Below are 24,000 nucleotides of genomic sequence, written 5' to 3' on the forward strand. Positions count from 1 at the left end.
TCCACTAATATTGGCACCCTTGGTAAATAAGAGCAAAGGTGGATGTGAAAATAAATCTGCATAATTTATCCTTTTAATCTTTCATTCAACATGTCATTGAAGTAAACCAATAGAACCCAGGGGTGAAATCTCATTATGAGATAAATGTATTTCTCTAGTTCACGTTGGCCAGAATTATTGGCACCCAGTTATTGCAATGTCCTTTTCCCAAGATAACAGATCTGAGTTTTCTCCAACAATGTGTAATGAGTTTGGAGAACACCTGACAAGAGATCGGAGACCATTCCTTCAAACAGAATCTCTATAGATTTTCCAGAATCTCTATCTTCCCAGCTTCATGTTGGTGCTTCTTCTCTTCAGTTTCTATATAGGGTTCAGGTCAGGGAACTGGAATGGCCATGATAGAAGCTTCATTCTGTGCTCAGTGACACAATTTTTGTGTTGATTTTGATGTTTGTTTTAGATCATCGTCCTGCTGCAAGATGCAACCATGGCCCAATATAAGATTCCCAACAGAGGCGGTCAGGTTTTAATTTTTTATCTGCTGGTATTTGATAGAATCCATGAAGCCATGAGTCTAAACAAGATGTCCAGCACCTCCGGTAGAAAAATAGGCCCACAACATTAAAAACCCAGCAGTATTTTTAACCGTGGGCATGGGGTACTTTTTTATCCTCTGTCTGCTCTGCACCAAAAATATCTGGAGGGTTAGCTGCAAAAAGCCCATTTTTAGTTTCATCTGACCATAGAAGCCAGTCTTGTTTGAAGCTCCAATCATGTCTGACAAGTGAATATGCTGGAGTTTGTTTTTGGGTGAGCCAGGAGGATTTTTTCTTGAAACCCTCTGGAACAACATGTGGTGATGAAGGGGCTCTTTGATAATTTTATTTTAGGCTTTCTGACCCCAAGACTTAACAATTCTCTGCAATTCTCCAGCTGTGATCCTTGGACAGTCTTTGGCCAACTCCTTTAGAGATATTTTAGAGAGAGAGAGAGAGAGAGAGAGAGAGAGAGAGAGAGAGAGAGAGAGGTCGACCTCTTTTTTCTATTTCCTATTTTTTTATTAAGTGCATAGAGCCTGCTTTTCTTAACCCACTGGTAACAAACTTACCCAACAGGCTTTTAATTTTAACAAAATGTAAAAAATAAACAAATATAAAATTTTCCATAAATTTTCGGTCAGGGCTCTGCCCTGGCAGCTTTGTCTGTGTTGTCTTTGTTTGTCCTGTGTCCTAACGCATTGCTTTGTCTTTGTTTGTGTCTGCCATGTGTTCCTGTGGTCCCACCTCCTTGTGTCCGAAACCATAGTGGACGTTCTCGAGTGCAATCATTCAATCCCAAAATGCACCGCAAAAACAAGTGTACAACCAATGTACACTCAACGGCTAGAGATAACCCATAATGCACTGTGAGAGTCGTGCGTTGAATGAATCCCTGTGTCTCCCCAGAGGATGTCGCCCCCAGCTGAATTATCCATCCGTTCGTTTTACAACGCGCTCGTCCACGGTGTAATAAGGCCAACACAATACAACACAAGTACAAATTAATTGTACATTGATTATTAAATTGTTTAACTAGGATTTATACATAAGTTCCATGACAAATCCTTTAATCTTACTACTGGAACTGCCCGTTTCAAATGATTATTAAACAACAAGAAAACTATACAAAGGCAGCAGTCTTCCGGTGCACTCAGTGTCTGAATTCACTCACGCATTTTCATTCACTCCTTCAAGTGGACTTTATGAGTGGACTAATGTAGGGAATAGTGAATGAGGGTATGGGGGCGATTTCGGATACAGCCCTTGTCTTGTCTTTGTTTCTTCAAATTGCGCTCATCTGGCCCTCATTACCTTCCTCCATTTATATTGTACGGTTTCTCCTCTTGTTTTTGTGGGGTCATCTTGTGCCATAGGGGCAGTTGCAGACTTGCTGCTCTATATTCCAGTTGTGGCCTGTTATTTGGCTTATGCTTGATGCAGTTTTCCTTCTTTTGTTTTTAGTCCTGTTTTAGTTCTTTAGTCTAAATTTAGATATTTACTTAACCTTTTGTTTTGATTGTTTAGTTTTGTTTTGCTGTTTTTCCCCTTTATTACATGTTGTGTGGTCTTGAATGGTGTCTTGTTTTGTGTGTTCCCTCCAGTCCTGCTCTACCAGCCTAAGACTCCCTGCCTGTTGGTTCTCCAGGGCAGCCTGCCAACCAAGCCTGGTGCTGAGAACCTAATCTCTGTTACTGGCCTGCTTTGAGTTCCGTCACTGATTGCATGCTCTGCTGTTTACTGCTCTGGTCTTCTCCCCATTCCTCTGCTTGGTTTGGCCACCAACTGGGACTGTTCTCCGCATTGTCCATCTCTGGAGGCATAATTCTCTTACTGCTAGATGGAGCTGTCTCATGATTGTGCACCCCGTACTTGTGTGTTCAATAAGTATTTGTTTGTCTCACTCACTGTGCATTTGCGCCCCTTCCTGCTGACCTTGACATTTTCAGAAGTTTCAATCAATCAATAACATGACTGATACCTACTAAAATTTCAGTGTACAACCTGCAAACCAACTAACCTAAATAAACATGTAAACCTTAACTGCAAGGTATTAAACAACCAAATTTAGTTTACAAATTTAGTTAACCATTAACAATGGTTAAATACATATTTTTCTGCTACAGAAAAAAGTTTAAAGAAGTCCTAAAGACCAACAGGTGTTCTTAAAAGGGTTAAAACTTTGCCATAATATATAATTTTACCATTTAATTCAGTACTACATGATGGAAATAGTAGTCTAAATTTGATAAAATAATAAAAATAGTCTGCTTTTCTTATCCAGCTGAACAACAGAAAAACAAGCTTACTCCACAGGAAAAACTAAATATAAAATTAAATAACAAATTAAATTACACACATACATACCCCTGGCAAATTCTGACTTAAAGTTACTTTTATTCATAAAATGACACAGGCTTCTCCCAAAAGATAATAAGACAATGTACATGAGGCATTATTGTGGAAAACATATTTCTCAGCTTTTATTTACATTTGAACAAAAAGTGGCATGTCCAAAATTATTCAAAACCTTTGCAGACTGTCATAGTCTATGGGAAAATCCAAAGTTCTATACCATTCCAAATAGTCCAAGCTGTTCTAAAGCATCCTAATTACCCTGATTCATTGGGAACAGCTGTTTTAATCAACTCAACAGGTGAAAAACAGAAGCTCTCTGCTGTTGGTTTGTGGACAGTCATGGCTAAGACAAAGGAGCTCACTGAGGACCTGCCATCCCCGCTGTCAAACATGGTGGTGGGAACCTAATGTTTTGGGGGTGTTTTCAGCCGGTGGACCAGGGAACTTAATCACAGTAAACAGCACAATGAATAAAGAGCAATACATCAAAATTCCAGAGTCCTGACTTAAATCCAATTGAGAATCTGTGGAAGGAGCTGAAGATCAGGGTGATGAGAAGGAGACCCTCCAACCTGAAAGAGTTGGAGCTCATCGCTAAAGATGAATGGGCAAAATACCAGTGGAGATTTGATTGCTGTAATAGCCAATAAAGGCTTTTCTATTGATTATTGAGAAGGGTATAAATAATTTCGGATATGCCACTTTTTGTTCAAATGTAAAAAAAAGGATGAGTATTATTTTTTCCACAATGATGCCTCTTGTACATTGTCTTATTATCTTTTGGGAGAAGCCTGTGTCATTTCCGGTGAAAAAAAGCTTGCTGGTTGAATAAAAGTAACTTTAAGTCAGAATTTGCCAGGGGTATGAATAATTTCAGGCTTGACTGTGTGTGTGTGTGTGTGTGTGTGTGTGTGTGTGTGTGTATATCTTGCACAAAAACAGTAATCTAGTTCACCATTTAAACTTTACCCTATTTTTCTGTATATGTATAATTTATTATTTAATAAGAGCATAATGTCTGCTTTTCTTATCCAGCTGATAACAGGTAAAATAAAATAAAAAAGATGAAATAAAGCACCAAACATGTGGTTGAAAGGGTTAAAAGTTTGGCATAATATGTCATTTTACCATATAAAGGCACAATATGTAAAATTTTTGGATTATAATATCGAAAAACCACTACGATAGCGTTATTTGTTGACTTGTGTACTTACATTACTCCCAAATGTTTCCAAGTATATTTCAATCAGAATTTAAGTAGTGTAATGGACTGTGTCACTGCGTCGCCTGCCAATGATGTCACACACATTCAATTTCCGTTTTTATTTTAAACACTGAAACCCCAAAGACACTTTAATATATAGTGCATTTTTAAACTCCAGAAACATTGGTGTCTCATATTTTAAAGCAGTGAGTGCAATTTGGGAAAATCAATCAATCAAATCTGTATATGGGTGTGTCTGAAAATATTTAGTAACCCCCTGTATTTAACAACACATTTTCAGATTAACTGTTTTTTACAGTTACATTTATTTTGTAATTAGATTGCGTAACGCTTTTACATGTAACTGGATACTCCACACCACTTCTGATAACCAATGGCGTGACATTTTGTGGAACCTTTAGTCAACCCATGTACAGGTAAGTCGGACATTTAAAATGAGACAATCACGACACACCATATTTGAAAGAAACAAGACTGTCATTGTCAAGCATAGATGAGATTTGAGAGCTGAACCAGATGACGCATTAGGGAATCAGGAGGGGAACTAATCATTTTTGCTTTTCACAGTTTATTTTTGGGTGAATTGCAATGACTTTTTGATGAAACTCGGACTAAGATCAAAGATTGCATATGGGGAAGTGCTTGGGGAATTTGGCAAAAGAAAATACAGCATTTTAATCTAACTCTGCAAATGTAGAAAATGACATGAAGGTCAGCTAATTTGGCTGAAAGAAAAATCAAATATTCAAGTCACAAGTTACTTGGTGGCTATCTTTGGAATGTATCTGGACCAACTCAAAAATCTCAAAACTGCTCGCTAGATTCACATTTCAATACATATACACATACTTAAAATCTCTTTTATTTATAAGGTGGGACTTATCAGGTTTATTGGGCGCTCCAATTCCCATTCATAGTAATATAACTGAACCACCTTGGTTTATATACAGTCTTTTGATTTAATTTAAAGGTCAACTGGTTTCTCAAAGGTCTAAAAAAGACACAAAACTCCCTCAGGGCCAGAATTACTAACAGCTTGCACCAGCATAAACCGTCTTGCAGGAGTTTCCATTTCAGACACAAAATTTAAGGGATTAGAGTATTAAAATGAATCACACAACATGATTTACTAACCTTTGCGTTTGTTAAATTATTAGTATTTGCTTCATTATTAACACCAAAAAAAAAAGCTTTTATGTAATTGCGCTTTGTAAATCCGACCCTTAAAGGAACCCAAAATAGAAGCCCAAACCAAAAAAAGACCTAAACTACAAGACAAAAAGAGGAGTTAGTAGTTAAAAAGATGGAACTACCCAGCCATTAAAATATGTTCTAAGAATGTTCTGCTAACCCTTCACTTTAAGTTATGAAACCATCACTTCTGAATGTTTTGTGAACATTCCAAACATCCAGCTTTTTTAATAGATCAAAGGAACATTAAGGGAACATTCCATTTTAGAATTTTGCAAACATTTATAGGAACATTACTTTTGAAAGCTCTTTGAATGTTAAAACATTTTAAAAATCCAGTTTTTAACTTTTTTCTTAATTATGCAAACATTAAGGCAACGTTAAGGCAACATTATGGGAATGTTATTGTTAATGTTCTCTGGAAATTTTGAACACAAGTTTAAAAAAGCAATTAGAAGTCAAATGTTTACATACACCTTGAAGAACTTGCAAATGTTAATTATTTTACTAAAATAGAAGGTGATGTTATTTTTTTATTTAGTACTGACCTGAATAAGATATTTCTCATAAAAGTCATTTACACATAGTCCACAAGAGAAAATAATAGTTGAATTTAGCAGTTTTTTTTATGATAGTTGGTCATGAGAGTAGTAAGGAGTCTACACCGGGTGTCAAGAATGATTAATGACTTTGACCTTTTGACCTTTCCCCTCCCCCCACGCCCCGTGGTGGTCATGAGTCCCTTATTTGTCCTGAACGGTTAAATTGCCTGCTGTTCTTTAGAAAAATCCTTCAGGTTCCACAAATTCTTTGGGTTTTCAGCATTTTTGTGTATTTGAACCCTTTCCAACAAAAGCTGTTTGATTTAGAGATTCATCTTTTCACACTGAGGACAACTGAGGGACTCATATACAACAGGAGGTTCAAATGCTCACTGATGCTTCAGAGGAAACATGATGCACTAAGAGCAGAATATGGACAGAATATGGATGTGTACATGTTTCTGATTTTACCTAAATATCTTTTTTTCCTCATTTAGTACTGCCCTTCGGAAGTTACATAATATACTTATCAGTGATGCACGGGTCAATGTATAAACAATCCGAACCCGAGACCGACGTTTTCAACTAACTCGCCCGCAACTCAGACCGCAAAAAAAAAGATAGAAAATATTGTACCCGACCCGCTTCCTGACCCGCATGTTTAATATTTGCGGCTGACAGCAGCGATTATATGCAGCTATGCGGTGGAGATGCGTTCACTGTCAAACATCATTTGGCATTAATTAGGTAATTTTGTCAAAAGAATCAGAATCAGAAATCATAAAGAGCTTTATTGCCAGGTTTGCTTGGGCATACAAGGAATTTGTTTCAGTGTTATTAGCTTCCAGTACACAGAGACGCACAGACAATAAAAATAAGAGAATAAGAAAAAATACACATATGTAAGCATAAATAGACCAAAAATAAAAATAGAAAATAATAATAATAAAGAAATGTTCTTGATTACAAGAAAAATACAGATTGTTCTTGTTGTGATTTATTTTGTCTTTCCTTTATACAGATTTAAATAGTTTCGTTTTCGAAGTACACTGTAAAAAGTTTTTACCAGTTTCAACTTAAAATCTTAAGTTTAGCAGCTGCATTAAAATTTTAAGTTAAATCAACTTTAAAGTACAAGTCATTTCAACTTATAAGTTAAATCAACTTAAAAGTACATTTTAACAAATTTTATTGTCGTGAGTTGAAATGAATAGTTGTTTTAAGTTGCTTTAACTTAAAATTTTAAGGCAGCTGCTGAACTTACGTTATTAAGTTGAAACTGGTAAAACCTTTTTACAGTGTACTCTAAATTATGTCAGTGATTCTCCGATGTTAAATATGATCAAGAATTATTTTATTTCGATCTACGGGTGTAATAAAAATCAAGAAAAAGATTAGCCTATAGCCCTAAATATATAGACTACAAGCTAACTCTTTTTTCTTAACTTTTAACTTCTTCTAAAAATTATCAAGAATATTAAATCAACTTAATAGGCTAGGTTAACGAATTTTCTTATACAAACATAACAAATGCACGTCAAAACGAAGTTTTCATATATACATTGAGGAATCACGAATATGACAAAATAATATTATTTTCTATATATTAATAGTTGTATCAAATGAATAAGGAAATTATAGTGCTTTGAATTTATTAAGTAGCCTAATGTTTAATTTCATTCGTTTCGCTCTCTGGGAATGTAAAGAAAATACAGTTTTTACTTGGATTTTGTTTTTAATCCCTGGTTTTAAACAAGCATATACATGAGATAATTTATATAGTATTGCTTGAATAAACATTTAAAAATAGTGCTGGAAATTTTATAATTAAGGAAATTAAACAGACCCAATATTTGAGACATTTATTAGAACACCATTTTCTTAACAATTAAGATGCTGCATGTGTTTATCCAGTCTAATGGTAAGTGTGCGTCTCTCCCCCAACTTTCCCAACAAAAACCCCACCTCCTCTCAGAAAATACATAAAACTGACATTACTGAGCTATATGCGTTTAAAAGTAGCCTATTAAAATGGTACAATGGCATTGCTCAGCTCAACTTGTTGAGAAATTGGACATTTTGTCCCGCGTCAGCATTTATTCAAGTTAATAACGCTCAACATTCAAAAGGTAAATAATATTATTCAGCCAATAAAGTGTAGGTCTATGTATTTCATAGAAAATTGTGTCTAGTACTATAGAAATTACAAAGGTTTAATTGGCATCTTTATTTCAAATGACCCGACCGACCGCAACCCGAATATCATTAAAAATATTTTTGGATGACTCGAAACCGCGGGTGACCGCAGGCACCCGCTCATTTTGGATCAACCCGCACATCACTGATACTTATGAGTTTAATTTACCCTGATCTTAAAATTCAAAGTTAAATTAAAAGTTTTCACCCCCGGCTCTTAATGCATGGTTTTTCCTTCTGAAGTATCAGTGAGCGTTTGAACCTTGTCATTGTAGGAAAGGGTTCAAATACACAATAATGCTGAAAAACGAAGAATTTGTGGGACCTGAAGGATTTTTCTGAAGAACAGCGGGCAGTTTTACTGTTCAGGACAAACAAGGGACTCATGAACAACTATCACTGAAAAAAAAAAAAAAAAAAAAAAACCCAGCTGTGGATCATTCATGTAACAACACATTATTAAGAATCAAGGGTATGTAAACTTTTGAACAGGGTCATTTTTTATAAATTTAAACATGAATTTATATGTAAATGTCTTTTCTCAGGTCATCTTATTCAGGTCAGCACTAAATAAAAAAAATAAAAAATTTGTATGATCCCTCTTATTGTGGTAAAATAATTAACATTTTGCAGGTTCTGCAAGATGTATGTAAACGTTTGACTGTATATGATGTTTTTGTACTAACTTTTTGAGATCAGTAGTAAAGACCAGATAACTCTGAACAAATATCTGATTGGTGGAGGGGAATGAGGGGGCAGAGATAAGAACTATTAAATAGTGAGAGCGCAATCAGTCTCTCATTACAATAGCTGATGTTGTTTTCACTTGCTATTCCTCACACAAAACTATCTACAGCTTCAGATCATTTGCAATATAATACATATGTACCACTTATATGGTGCATTTTGTAAAAAAAATACCACTTTGGACTTTCTATAATGCATATTTGTGTTTCAAAGGAAAGGGAAAGGAAAGGGAAAGGGAAAGGGGGTGACGTGACCCCCTACTCGGAATTTGTGCTCTGCATTTATCCCATCCAAGTGCACACACACAGTAGTGAAAAATGGTTTAATGAAAGCGGTTTAAAATAACATGAGAATGAGTGCATGATGACATTTAATGAGCCTTGCAGTGGTCTTACCTTCAGGTGTAGGCGGTAGAGGGCGGTGGGCAGACCCTTGGGGACATAACGGAGGAAATTACTGGACATAATGAGGATCTCGAGGTTGTCTGATCCATTAAACATGCCCTCTGGAAGCCCAGCATCTGTTAGCTTGTTGTTATGGAGATACACTGACCTGAAGAACACAGCACACAGACCATTAACACTGAGTCACAAAGCAGCACGCAAACCATGTCGAAAAAGCACTTTGGGCTTACTTCAGAGCAGGCTTCTGGCCAAACGTGTTGGGGAAGATTTTAGTGAGCAGGTTAGCGGCGAAATCAGCGCTGGCCAAAGAGGGAGGGAGGTGTCTGGGAGCTGCTGTGAGCTGAGAACAAGTTTAAAGGATAATGTAGGAACAAGTCGGTCATTGTGGCAAAATGAACGCAATAGTGGAATGGATTGTTAATGAAGAAATAAATACAGGGACATGAAGGATTGAAAAAAGCTGCGTTTATTTAAATGTAAAAGTACAGTAAAAACAGTAATACTGTAAAATATTATTGCAGTTTAAAATAGGAGTTTTTTCTTTGAATAAATTTGAAAATGTAATTTATTCCTGTGATGCAAAGCTGAATTTTCAGCATCATTACTCCAGTCTTCAGTGTCACATGATCCTTCAGAAATCATTCTAATATGCTGATTTGCTGTTTAAGAAACATTTATTATATTATCAATATTTAAAAGTTTTTCAGAATTATTTGATGAATAGAAAGACCCAAAGATCAGCATTTATCTGAAATAAAAAGGTTTTGTAAGATTATACATTATACCATCCAAAATAAATTTGAGAAATTAATACATTTATTTAGCAAAGATGCTTTAAATTAATTAAAAGTGATGATAAAGACTTTTTAATCTTACACAAACTTCTATTTCAACATAAATGCTGTTTTTCCTGAACTTTCTATTCATCAAAGACTCCTGAAAAAAAATTGATCTAGCTGTTTTCAATATAATAATAATAATAATAATAATAATAATAATAACAATAATAATAATAATAATAATTTTTTGGGCAGAATATAGAATGCTTTCTGAAAGATCATGTGACTAGAGTAATGATGCTAACAATTCAGCTTTGAAATCACAGAAATAAATTACATTTTAAAATATATTCAAATAGGCAACAGTTATTTTAAATAGTAAAACTATTTCAACATTTTACTGTTTTTGCTGTGCTTCGGATCAAATAAATGCACTCTTGGTGAGCAGAAGAGACTAAAAAACATTAAAAATCAAAAGCTGTTCAAAAGCTTTTGACTGGTGTAAATGTCTTTGCTATCATTTTTGATTTAATTCAAACCTCCAATATAGCACTGTGAGGTAAAATATAGCAGTAACTTGAAAAATTTTTTTTTTTTTTTTTTTTTTTTATGCTGGCAAAGGGCCAGCATAAACCAGCATCCCAGCACCAAAACATACCCAACCAGCATATGCTGTTTTTTTCAGCAGGGAAGCTGCAAAAGGGCTCTATACTTACTTTTCTTTTTAGAAGCACAGTATCTTTAGGGGTCTTTATGAATGGGAAATTGAATCATTGACTAACTAGATTTGTTTAAAAACGCACATTCATTCATAAACGTAACACCGCTGTGTTTGGATGGAGATGCGCAGCGGCTCAGTTGTGACTTTGTTACATCATTTTTGACGACGAAATAGAGAAAAATCAGGAAATAGTGTTATAGTCAGGCAATGTAAGTCACTTAATATTAAAGCCTGGAATACACTACGCAATTTTTGCCCCGATGTTCCACCAATTTACAGTCTGGACAAGTTGAGGCTAGTTGCTGGAAGTCAGAGCAAGTCTGCAGATTTGGGTTGACAGATTCCATAGAAAAGTATATGATGGTCAGACTTCAGTTTTTAGCTTCAGACTTTGATTCGATCCAGTCGGAGGATATAAAACATGTTTGATATTTTTTCATAGTCGCACATAGTAGTTTTCAGTCGCAAACTATTGAGCCCTGTGCAAGGTCCAATTCATAGTGGTGTCATCTGTCACATGTGGCCATTAAACTAATGGGTTTGCACTTACATCACGATTTGGTCAGTTACCCAGATACATGGTCATATTGGTGATACTCGGATGTAAACAACAGGATGGATTGAACGGTTAATGTCCTACTGAATACATTGCTCTGCTAATTTATGCTGTCTAAACCATGGAAAGCTGCTATAATCATATAGAGAAGGACTTAGTAAGCAGGAAAGGGTGCAATATTTTGACAAAGTTAATAGGTGGTAAAGATACACACCAGCTGTAATAATGAATATATTAACCTAATATTTCACCTTCCAGACTGGAAACGATAAGAACAATCATGAATGCCAAGATTCTTGCCCTCAGTTTATCCAACCACAAATGTCTTTTGTTTCTCAGACAGTTTTTTGCACTCTTCTCCTTGATTTGCTATAACCTTTGTCAGTCTACAGTACTCCAAAATGTTTTTCCCGGTCCGACCGTTCAGTAAAGCCCAAAACATGACAATAATTGATGATTTTTAGCAGCAATAATCGGCAAAGTAAGCAGGTTTCGTTCGGTTCAGTGGCACAGTTTACGTTCAGTGCAACCCATATGAATGTGCTTCAAAGGCTTCTTCAAGCAATGCCATAGAAGAACCATTTTTGGCTCCACAAAGAACCATTTAGCCAAAGGTTCTTTAAAGAACCATCTCTTTCTTACCTTTTTATAATCTGAAGAAACAAAGAACCTTTTGTGAAACAGAAATGTTCTTCAGATGTTAAAGTTTCTTCATGGAACCATTTACATTTACATTTATTCATTTAGCAGACGCTTTTATCCAAAGCGACTTACAATTGGGGAATACAACAAGTGATTCATCCTAAGGAGGCAGATCGACATAGGAAGTGCTCAAAAATACCATATGTCAGGCGTTGTTAGATGAGTACGGGCTAGAAAGGGAAGATCAGGAAAGAGATTTGTGTTTTTTTTTTTTTTTATTGAGTCAAATAGTGTCGAAAAAGATGGGTTTTCAGCAGTCGCTTGAAGACAGTTATGGAGTCTGCGTTCCGGATAGGGGTGGGAAGATCATTCCACCAGGCAGGGACGTTGAAGGAGAATGTTTTGGAAAGTGATTTCATGCCTCTCTGTGGTGGTACAATAAGGCGTATTTAGACAAAAAAGGTTGTTCTATGGCATCGTGAAGCACTTTTATTTTTAAAAGTGTACAGTAGCCTGCTTTAGATTAAAATGTTGGGTCACTTTAGCATGCATCTTCCACAGTTTTGTTTCTCAGGTCAATTAGTGTCAAGGTGGAGTAGCCATTTATTGAGAACCATGGCAAACATTCACATCACCGCGTATGTTTCTGCCATTTGCTTTGTCTTGCTTCTCCAGCAGGATGCGAAGATTACACGGCCAAGTGTCAGATCAAATCTCAGTAGGATCTCTTTCCCTTGCCGTTATCCTTTTTTAAGTCCATCAGCTACAAATCTGTCCAGCGCACGCTCTGGAGGTCACCGGGACTGCTTTAGCTCCCGCACACACAGCTGGGTGATTAACGGGGAAAGCTGGCACGGTACGCCCAGAGCATGTGTGCGCGTTAAAGCCTTGCCATCGCTGTTACCAGCTGGCATACGAACAATCCACAGCACTGACGGAATGAGGGATTGAAGGGAGCTGAGTGCCAAACTGCCTGCCAATAACAGAACACGACCGACTGTCTCTTGACCAACATAAACATCAAACTCCAGTTCCCACCAGTCACCGTTGAACAGAGCTGGGAAAATATTTGGTCTTGGAAAACCAATGTTAGTGAGTCACTTTCAGGGGTCGTGACTGAAATTCAACATTTTAGAGGTTTAATTTGCTGAGACGTAACTAATTCTGGCTTTTTTTAAGTTTGTTATGTAAACCGTGCACCTTTGCCAACAAAAATGTCGCAATTTAATCACACCACAGCAAGTCTGATTACAGGATAAATAGAAACACTGGGTTTGATTTTAGCTCACTGAGAACAACATGGAAAAACATTTTACAGTTAAAGTCAAAAGTTTATATACACCTTGAAGAATCTGCAAAATGTTAACAGATCAAACAAAATGCATGTTATTTTTTATTTAGTACTGACTTGAATAAAATATTTAATATAAAAAGATGTTTACACAAGAGAAATTAATAGTTGAATTTATAAAAATTAAGTTGTTCAAAACGTTTACATACACCTGAATGATCCACAGCTGTGTTTTTTGGTTTAGTGAATGTTGTTCATGAGTCCCTTGTTTGTCTTGAACAGTTAAACTACCTGCTGTTCTTCAGAAAAATCTTTCAGGTCCCACAATGTCTTTGGTTTTTCAGCATTTTTGTGTATTTGAACCCAATGACTGTATGATTTTTAGATCCATCTTTTCACACTGAGGCACTCATATGCAACTATTACAGAAGGTTCAAACGCTCACTGATGCTTCAGAAGAAAAAAAAACCAATGCATTAAGAGCTTGGGATGAAAACTTTTGAAATTTGAAGATGAGGGAAAGTTTTAATTATTTTGTCTTTTGGGAAACATGCATCTTCAGTAGCTTCTGAAGGGCAGTACTAAAAAATGCTGAAACACTGAAAATTGTGCAATCCCAAATGTGTTCCAGATGTAAATGATTATTGACATTATATGCACACTAAATGATCAGAGGCACCATTTTCATCAGCTAGACCACACATCAGGTAAAAAAAAAAAAAAAATCAGACCAAACTAACATCCTTACAACCATAAACCCAGATAACAAAAAATATGATGCAGGAATATTTTGTTAATGCTCCCATTAGTACAAAAAACATTACATCTGAATGTTCTCTAAAACAGTTTCTGGGTCATGTGAACGTCCCCATCAAATCAAAATTTTATTGCTTTTAGTACACTCTAACAAAAAGTGTTGGGTCATATTTTTTTTTACCCAAATGCAGCCTGCTGGATATTTTTTGGGGTTGTTTTTAATATTTTTACCCAGATGCTGGGTGATTTTTAATGGGTTATTATAAATATTTGTGTGTTTTTTTCTACCCAACCGCCGAGTTGATTCTGTCTCTATATAAGCCTGTTTCCACATAAAAAAGGAAATTACGACAAGAGGTTTTTTCTCAGAATTATGATATAAGTTTTGCTAGATCTAAACCCACAATTGTGAAATTGTTCTCAGAATTGCAAGATATAAACTCACATTGTGAAATTTTTCTCAAGAGTTGCGAGGTATAAACTCACAATTATGAATTTTTCTCAGAATTGCGAGATATAAACTCGTAATTGTGACTTTTTTTCAGAATTGCAAGTTATTAAATCAGAATTGTAAGCTATAAACGCACAACTCAAAATTTGACTTTATACCTTTATAATTACGAGTTTATATCTCACAATCCTTTGAAAAAACATTTTACAAACGAATTACACTTGCAAAAAAAGTCAAAATTTCTTTTTTTATTCATTATTAAACTGAATTTAATTTTATTTGATTTTACAATATGTTTTCTAATCTCAGTGCTTTTGTTTATGGGCAGAATATGGAGTCAGTCACATCATATTTCAGCTATGAGTGAAATGGCACAAGAATTAGCATTATTTCAGTGAAAAGTGATTACAAAGAATGGTTGAGTACATTTAAATTAAAATGCTACTTTTAATTAGTAATTATTATTTTTATTTTTTTTAAATGTTTGCTAAATGAGTTTAAATGTATGTAATATTGTAAAATACGCTGTACTTACCCAAATAAATTCAATTTGTCATATTTTTGTCCATGAATGTTCTTGCTTAATAATAAATGTTTTGCTTTTGATTATTGCTGTTGCCTCTATAATTCTGTGTGTGCTTTTTACCCATTTTACCCAGCAATATAATAATTTTAAGATTTAAAATTAAACATTTAACCCAACCAGCTGGGTCAAAATAACCCAGCATGCGTTCTGTCCAATATTTACCCAGTGGTGTGTTGCCAAATAACCCAAATTGGGTTGTTTTTAACCCAGCATTTTTAGAGTGTGGGTCATGTGACTGTTATAAGAACATTCCATTTTGTAATTTTGCAATTATTTTGTTCTCGCATTCTAAAACAAGTAGTAACAATTGAAAAGCCTTAGACTAAAGTCCAACTAAAACATTTCACAGAATGATGTATAAATACTATTTTAACTTTGAACCAATATTCTATTATTATTACTGGAAAAATGTTTGTTCATAACTTTAATAGAAACTTGCCAGAACATTCAAACAAAAGTTCTGAGAATGCTCCCTAGCTGGGTAGCATTATGCTGACACACATTGAGAATGCATTAGCAATGTCCTGACAACTACTCTAGCCTCATGGCAATCAGAAAATGGGGAGATAAAAGTCTAAATTTGGATGCAAAAATAGTTCTAAACATACGACCACCCACATTTACATGAGCAGATGACGAAAGATGGAGGAAGAAGTGAATATGCTGGAAAACAAGGCCAATCTTTTGCAGTCTCAGAGGTACACTAGCAAAAACAACTAATTCTAAGAGTGGAAAAAAGTAATAGAAAACTAAATTACAGCTGATTTGATGAACATTATATATGGACTTCAGGGTGAAAGAAAAATGCTACAAGAATGTACAGCCTACCTCATTAAACACAAATCTGAATACTTCACCTCTGAGCTTGTGATGTGCATTCAAGTCAGTGAATAAAAGATAGTCAGAGAGAGATCAGTGTTTGAGAATAAACATCGATGACTCACCTTATTATTTGCTAAGTATAAATAACTCAGCCTTTCCAGAATATGAAACCCTTCATCATCAAGACCTGCACACACACATACACACACGTTATTGCTTGACATGCTTCACATACCTTCATTTCATATTTCATTTCGATTATTAATGTTCATAGGCTATAAATGTAAACACATTTTTAGCGCTCACCAAGGCTGCTATTATTGGTTCAAGGATACAGTAAAAATTATAATATTATTAAATATTATTACAACTTCAAATAACCATTTTCTATTTGAATATATTGCTAAATTTTTATCTATTCCTCTGATGCAAAGCTGAATTTTTCAATCATTACTCCTGTCTTCATAAATCATTCTAATATGCTGATTTGCTGCATATTTAATATTTTCATACTTCATATTTTTGTGGAAACCACATTACATTTGTTTGTTTTTTCAGGACTGTTTGATGAGTAAAATAAGCATTTATTTGAAATAGAAATCTTTTGTAACATTACAAATGCCTTAGTGTCACTCTTGATCAATTTAAAGGGTTACTCTACCCCAAAATGAAATTCATTGATCAATTACCCCCATGTCATTCCAAACCTGTAAAAGCTTTGTTCGTCTTCGGAAAAAACTAATTAAGATAGTTTTGGATGCATTCTGACAGCTCTCTGTCCCTCCCATAGACAGACAGCAATGTAATTTACACGATCAGCGTCCAGAAGCGTAGCAAGAAGATCGGTAAAGTAATCCATGTGACATCAGGGGTTCAACCGTAATTTTACAAAGCTAAGAAAATACTTTTTGTATGCAAAGAAAACAAAAATAACAACTTTATTCGACGATTCGTCTCCTTCGCGTCACCCTAACTCCATTTTGGAGCGTATCCATTGAACGCAAACAGCGTAGCGTACACTGTTCTGTGTAAGCTGTGTCATGCAGATACGCTGTTTCCGTTAATCAAGGCGTAAATGACTTAAACGGCCATCCACGTATCCATGTGACGCACCTGACACAGAGCAGTGTATGTCATAGATATATATATATATATATATGTAGATACCCCATTGAACTGCTTCCAAGCACATAGATGCATCCGCCATATTGGAGAAATCAACTTGACGTCATTCGCCATACTATAGGTCCGCAGACCAACGGTTATGCAAGACTGTGGCATTTTGAATATTCAGTGATTACTATGGTGAATGACATAGATCTATGGGTGAATGACGTCAAGTTGACCGCTGCAATATGGCTGACGGATTACGTATAACAGCCCATAGAAACAGTCGCTAATGAGGCATCTACGTATGTATATATCTATGGAGTACGCTATTTGCGTTCAATGGATACGCTCCAAAATGGCGCTAAGGTGAGAGACACAATTGTCGATTAAAGTCGTTATTTTTGTTTTCTTTGCATTCAAAAAGTATTCTCGTAGCTTTGTAAAATTGTGGTTGAACCCCTGATGTCACATCAATTATTTTACCAATCTCCTTGCCACGTTTCTGGGAGGGTCATAGAGCTGTCAGAACCCTGCTGAAAAAAAAAACAGCTAAAACCAGCCTAGACTAGTCTGGTTGGCTGGGTTTAACTGGTCAGCAGGCTGGTTTTAGAGGATTTTGGCCACTTTCCCAGGCTGGTCAGACTAGTTTTAGCTGGTGGTCTCCCAGCCTGACCAGCTAAGACCTAGTCTCAGCCTCAGATGTCACGTCCACGGAACGTTGGCTAATGATGCATATGGTACACATAAAGGAACACTCCACTTTTTTTTGGAAATAGGCTCATTCTCCAACTCCCCCCCCCAACCCCCCCCCGAGTTAATAAGTTGATTTTTACCGTTTTGAAATCCATTCAGTCGTTCTCCATAGATCATTGAATCCTATTAGACCAATAGCATTGCATTCAAAAATGACCAACGAGTTTCCATATTTGTTGTATTTAAAACTTGACTCTTCTGTAGTTATATCGTGTACTAAGACCGGTGGAAATTCAAAGCTGCCAGTTTCTAGGCCGATAAGATTAGGAACTACACTCCCATTCCGGCGTAATAGTCAAGGAAGTTTGCTGCCGTAATATGGCCGAAGCAGGCGGAGTATTATCAGAAATGAGTTCCCAGCTAGTTTAGCATTTGCACATGTGCTGCGTGGTATTATTGCTCCTGCTTCGGCCATCTGTAGTCTACATATAAAGTTCACTCTATTCTTCCTGTTTACCAGCCACTCACTTTCATGTCTTTCATGAAATGGATGAATTAATGATAAAATGGACTTCTGTATTACGTATTAGCAAGTTAATAAATATTTGACTCAACTCCCTGCTGAAAAAACCAGCCTAGGCTGCTTGGCTGGTCTTAGCTGGTTTAAGCTGGTCTCCCAGCCTGGCCAGGCTGGTCAGGCTGGTTTCACATGGTGGTTTCCCAGCCTGACCAGCTTGGCCAGGCTGGAAAAATGGCCAAAACCCCACTAAAACCAGCCTGCCTTCCAGCTATGTCCAGCTAAAACCAGGCTGGTTGACCAGCTAAAACCAGCCAACCAGCCTAGGCTGGTTTTAGCTGGGTTTTTTTCCACCAGGGCTGATTCATTAAAATCAGTGAATCCTTAACAAATGAAACAGTGGACTTAAATTATTCATTCAATAGGCCTATATTTTTTTCACAGACAATGATTAATTCCTCAATGAAACACCACTAATTATTATATCTTTTATAATTTGACCTACTGTAGACTATTATTGACTTTAAATTTACTGTAGTAATTAATACAGAGACACTAATTTGGGCAAACAGCACTAATGACTTGTTTAGGACTTGAAGCTTAAAGTTGAGGACTTGCAACTCGGTTTGGACTTGCCCGTCTTGACTCGGGACTTGACTCAAGACTTACTTGTGACTTGCAAAACAATGATTTGGTCCCACCTCTGCCAAAACCCCTCTAAAACCAGCCTGCTGACCAGCTAAAACCAGCTACTTCCAGCTTAAACCAGCTAAGACCAGCCAACCAGCCTAGGCTATTTTTTTTTAGCAGGGCAGACTGGATTTAGCTGGTGGTCTCCCAGCCTGACCAGGTTGGGAAAGTGGCCAAAACCCCTCTAAAACGAGCCTGCTGACCAGCTAAAACCAGCCAACCAGCCTTTAGCTGATTTAAAAAAAAAAAAAAAAAAAAATTAATTTGTGTACCAAAGATGAACAAAGCTTTTACGGATTTTTAACGACATCAGGGTAAGTAATTTTGTAACAAATGGGGTGGAGTAAGGTAACCCTTTAATGCATCCTTGCTGAATAAAAGTAATAACTTTTTTTTTTTTTTTTAAAGAGCTACAATACATTATTAAAACAGTGGCACAGACATTTAAAAGCATTGTTCACTTACTATTCAATAGTTTATTTACTTTATATTACATTGCAAATTTAAACCAACTTCAGTTTTGGCCTGTTATTCACACAGAACAATCATATAACTTCAAAAGACTTGGAATTTAACAGATGGGCTACTTTAAATGCTGCTTTTTATCCCTTTTAAGCCTGAGAGATACATGTATGGACCAGCATGTGTGTTTGAGCAACTTCAGAGTGTCTAAACTATAACAGGATTTCATTTTATGGCTGCACTATTGCTTTCGACGAAAGAAATCTGATGTTTCTGGCGATTTATTGAAATAAAAACATTCGCACTTCAAACAATCATGTTGACCACACAATGCAGGAAAGAGTGCAATCCAAGCCTAGCAGCTCTTTCAGCACTCTTCCCCTCTGCATCCCTCCATCTTGCTCTCTCTCTCTCTCTCTCTCTCTCTCATCCTGACCCTCTGTAACAGATTATTCTGTGCTGTTTTCAGCCGCTGTCCTCCGCTGACCCCCTCATCAGCCATACCTTGTGTCGTGAGCCGGTTGTTCTGTAGGTTTAGGGTCTCCAGCTGCTGAAGACGTGACAGATGCTCCAGCGTGACCTCTGTGATTTGGTTATTCTAGGACAGAAGAGAAAAATAAATCACCTTTAACCCTATAAAGCCTACAGTAGCTTATAAAGCCACCTATCAACCAGATCAAAACATTGCTGAAAAACCTGTTGCACACAATCTGCTACATGCCTCCTGTCATCTGATAGATAGTTTAGACTTTTTTAGCAAGTAAAAGGACTTTTAGTATAATTGTACAAATGTAGCTCATGCTTCACCTGTCTTTATGCTGTTAAATCTTTACGGATTTTTATAAAGGAAACGCAAGAATAACTGTGTTATTTTTAGTAATATTTCAAGGTGAACACTTACTGGACTGAAGCAACTGATGTAAGGTTTACTTAATTATCATATTTTAGAAAAATCATATTCAAATATACAGTTAAACCCAGGACAACTGAGGGACTCATATGTAACTATTACAGAAGGAAACACGATGCATTAAGAGCTGGGGGTGAAAACTTTTGGAATTTTAAGATCAAGGTAAATTGTTCAAATTTGATTTTTTTTTTTTTTCTGGGAAGCATGTAAATATCTTCTGTAGCTTCTGAAGGACAATACTAAACAAAATAAAAATATTTAGGTAAAATAAGAAAAATGCACACATCTTTATTCTGTTCAAAAGTTTTCACACCCAGCTCTTAATGCATTGTGTTTGCTTCTGGAGCAACAGTGAGCATTTGAACCTTCTGTAATAGTTGCATATGAGTCTCCTAGTTGTCTTTAGTGTGAAAAGATGGATCTCAAAATCATACAGTCATTGTTGGAAAGGGTTGCATTATGTTTTGATCATAAACTAAGCATCTTATTATTGGGAAATATAGAGCGACAACTGAGAACTTTTTGATTTACATTGCAATCAGAATTTATTCACTTTTTGGCAATATAAATATCAGCATCTGCATCAAAATGAATATTTGATGCATAACTGATGTTGTTCCCTCCATATTCTCACTATATTATACTAAATGAGCCATAAAAGCCTGATGTATCAAATGATACTCAACAAGAAACACGTCAAGTTTTCTTTTAGATATTTTGTTTAAAGTTTCAATAAACGTATATAACAATAATTCCTTTTTTTTCTGATTATCATTTCATGTGTCAGGCTTTAAAGGGGTTCAAGGGTTAAGTCTGTCATCATTTACTCACCCTCATGTTGTTCCAAACCCGTACAACTTTCTTTCTTCTGTGAAACACAAATGGAGATGTTTAGCAGAACGTCCCGGCTGCTGTTTTCTATACAATGATAAAAGTTATATGAATGGGAATGGATGCTTTCAAGTTCCAAAAGGACAAAAATAGCACTATAAAAGTTGTTCATATGGTATATTTCAAATCATCTGGAGCAATAAAATAATTTAGTCTGCTTTCTAATCTTAATTGCGTTTCCATATTCAAACTAGTGCATCATCTCTTGCCACTGTCGAACAAATTAATTATTTACGTTAAGAATTATAAATGAGTTGACTGAATTGAATTGTGAGTTTCTCAAATGGTAGAAGATAATTACATCAAGTTTAATTTTTCATGAAGCAGACTTGATCTTAGGTATGATCATTATTAGCGTGATTATTATGAATCACCTTATATTAAAAATTCAAATCGAATGGCCTAGTTACAATACAAGCACCCATCATATGTTCTCAGTGAACAATGATACGATTTTCATCTCTTTATTACAAAAGGCTTCAGAAAAACTGGAATATAGTGCACCAGACATATGAACAATTGTTATAGTGCATTTTATGTAAATTTTTGCAATTCAACAGCCTTATTATGACAAAAAAAAGGACATTCTGCATTCTGTCTTCATTTGTATTCCATGAAACAAAGAAAGCATATAGGTTTGTAATAACATGAGTGGAATATATATATATAAATATACACATACATATACACATACATACATACATACAGTTGAACACCTTGCCGAATCTATAATTTTTCAGCATTTTTGTGTATTTTAGTATTTTAACCCTTTCCAGCAATGACTGTATGATTTTGAGATCCACCTTTTCACAATGTGGACATCTAAAGGGACTCATATGCAACTATTACAGAAGGTTCCAATGCTCACTGATGCTCCAGAAGGAAAAATTATGCATTACGAACCGGGGGTGAAACCTTTTGTACAGAATGAAGATGTGTACAATTTTCTTATTTTGCCTAAATATCATATTTTTTTCCATATGATATTTTTTTCCATATTTTATTTTCCATACCCCCCCCCCCCACCTCCTTCTGTAATAGTTGTATATGAGTCCCTCAGTTGTCCTCATTGTGAAAAGATGAAAAGCAGTCAGTTAAACTGTTTAGGACAAAGAAGGGACTTATGCACTATTATTCAACTAAAAAAACACAGTTGTGGATTATTCAGGTAACAACACAGTATTAAGAAGAGTATGTAAACTTTTGACCAGGGTCATTTTTATAAAATCAATGTAAACATCTTATATGTGAAATATCTTATTCAGGTCAGTACCAAATAAAAATAACATGCATTTTGTATGCTCCCTTTTATTTCGGTAAAATCTAATTTTTTCAGATTACTGCATGGTGTATGTAAAGTAAAATGTATTAATAAAATACTTGTGTTATAAAATAATTGCTTTCTATTTTAAATATATTTTAAAATGTATTTATTTACTCAGCAAGGATGCATTAAATAGTACAGACAATAATAATGTTACAAAAGTTTTTATTTTTATTCAAATACATAGTGTTCTTTTGAACTTTTTATTCCTAGAATTATCAAAAAAAAAAGTATCACAGATTACAGTTCACTGTTTTCAGCATTGCTAATAATAACAAATCCTCAGTAATAATAGTGTACCAAATCAGCATATAAGAATGATTTCTGAAGGATCGTTTGACACTGAAGTCTGGAGTAATGATGCAGAAAATTCAGCTTTGATCATAATTTTACAATAAAGGCACATAGAAATGATATATTTTATAGATATTAAAATGCTTCACAATATTACTGTTTTTACTGCATTTGTAAGCAGATAAGACTTCTTTGTTTTCAAATTAGTGACATTTACATTTATTAATAATAAGTTGTTTTTACATAAGGACCTAACTCCTAACTCTTTCATTGCAGATGCTTACAGTTGAGTTGATTATCTCTGTCAGATTATAGTACTACATAAACAAGAAGCAAAATATTGAGGAAATGTGCGCATGTGAAAGCAATCAGAATCTGTAAACAAACCCACGCACCTGCAAGGACAGCTGGCGGGTCTCTTCCGATAAATCCTGGGGGAATTCAGTGAGACTGACTCCATTACAGTCCACCGCTCCCTCCTCGCTGCAGCTGCATTTCTCCGGACAAGATATCTGTAGCTCCACATTTTTCACTGTTCCAGATGGATCCTCCGCCTCTCCGTCCTCCTCATCCAGCTTTAGGTCTGTTTCCGCCTGACCTCGAACCAGAGTCCAACCCAGCAGAACCAAACACAGCAGCTCCAGCAGGCCACGCCGCTCACCCATCGCTTCCGGGCCTCAGTGCTTTCACTCGGGGCCAAACGAGATGTGAAAACCCTTGTCCCACTCTGAATGGCGTTTACCGATCCAGAAACTTGTGACCTGTGATTCAAAAGAATTGATACTACTCCTAAGTGAATTTACTAAGGAGAGTTTATGGCCCACAAACCTGCTGTCCCACATTGAAAAAACACTCAAGTTTTCAAATCTTAGATGTTTACTAAGATCCTTCTATCATCTATAGAAACCCACAATACACCGCGTTCCAAATTATTATGCAAATCATATCTTTCTCTGGTTTTCATAATTAGTCAATGCAAATGACAGTCAGTATAATTTTTAAGTCATCAACCATTAGGGTATAATTCGAATTTTATTGAACAAACCTCCTAATGATAACAGCATTTATTTCAAAAATAAAAAACTGAAAATGCACTGTTCCACATTATTATGCACAACAGAGTTAAAACATTGTATAGGTTGTAAAGAACTGAAAATGGGCATTTGCTGAATTTGCAGCATTAGGTGGTCATATTTACTGAAATCAAAAGCTATTTCAATCAAAAACATCCTAACTGGGCAAGTTACATCTTACCATAGGACCCCTTCTTTGATATCGCTATCACAATTCTTGCATCCATTGA

General features: G+C 35.7%; 1 protein-coding gene across 1 annotated transcript in view; it reads right to left on the reverse strand.

The window, feature by feature from the left end:
* Window positions 1-24,000, reverse strand: part of podn (podocan) — a 39,768-nt gene that overhangs the window by 11,303 nt on the left and 4,465 nt on the right. Inside the window, exons 2-7 of the mRNA XM_073822757.1 lie at window positions 23,093-23,458; window positions 19,783-19,876; window positions 15,929-15,993; window positions 9,433-9,542; window positions 9,194-9,350; window positions 2,239-2,410 (exon numbers count right to left, since the gene is read on the reverse strand). Of these exons, the coding sequence (XP_073678858.1) occupies window positions 2,239-2,410; window positions 9,194-9,350; window positions 9,433-9,542; window positions 15,929-15,993; window positions 19,783-19,876; window positions 23,093-23,362 (868 nt within the window). The 5' untranslated portion in view covers window positions 23,363-23,458. The remainder of the gene's footprint in view (window positions 1-2,238; window positions 2,411-9,193; window positions 9,351-9,432; window positions 9,543-15,928; window positions 15,994-19,782; window positions 19,877-23,092; window positions 23,459-24,000) is intronic.

The sequence above is a fragment of the Garra rufa genome, chromosome 18 (genome assembly GCF_049309525.1).
Source record: "Garra rufa chromosome 18, GarRuf1.0, whole genome shotgun sequence".
Classification (NCBI taxonomy): Eukaryota; Metazoa; Chordata; class Actinopteri; order Cypriniformes; family Cyprinidae; genus Garra; species Garra rufa.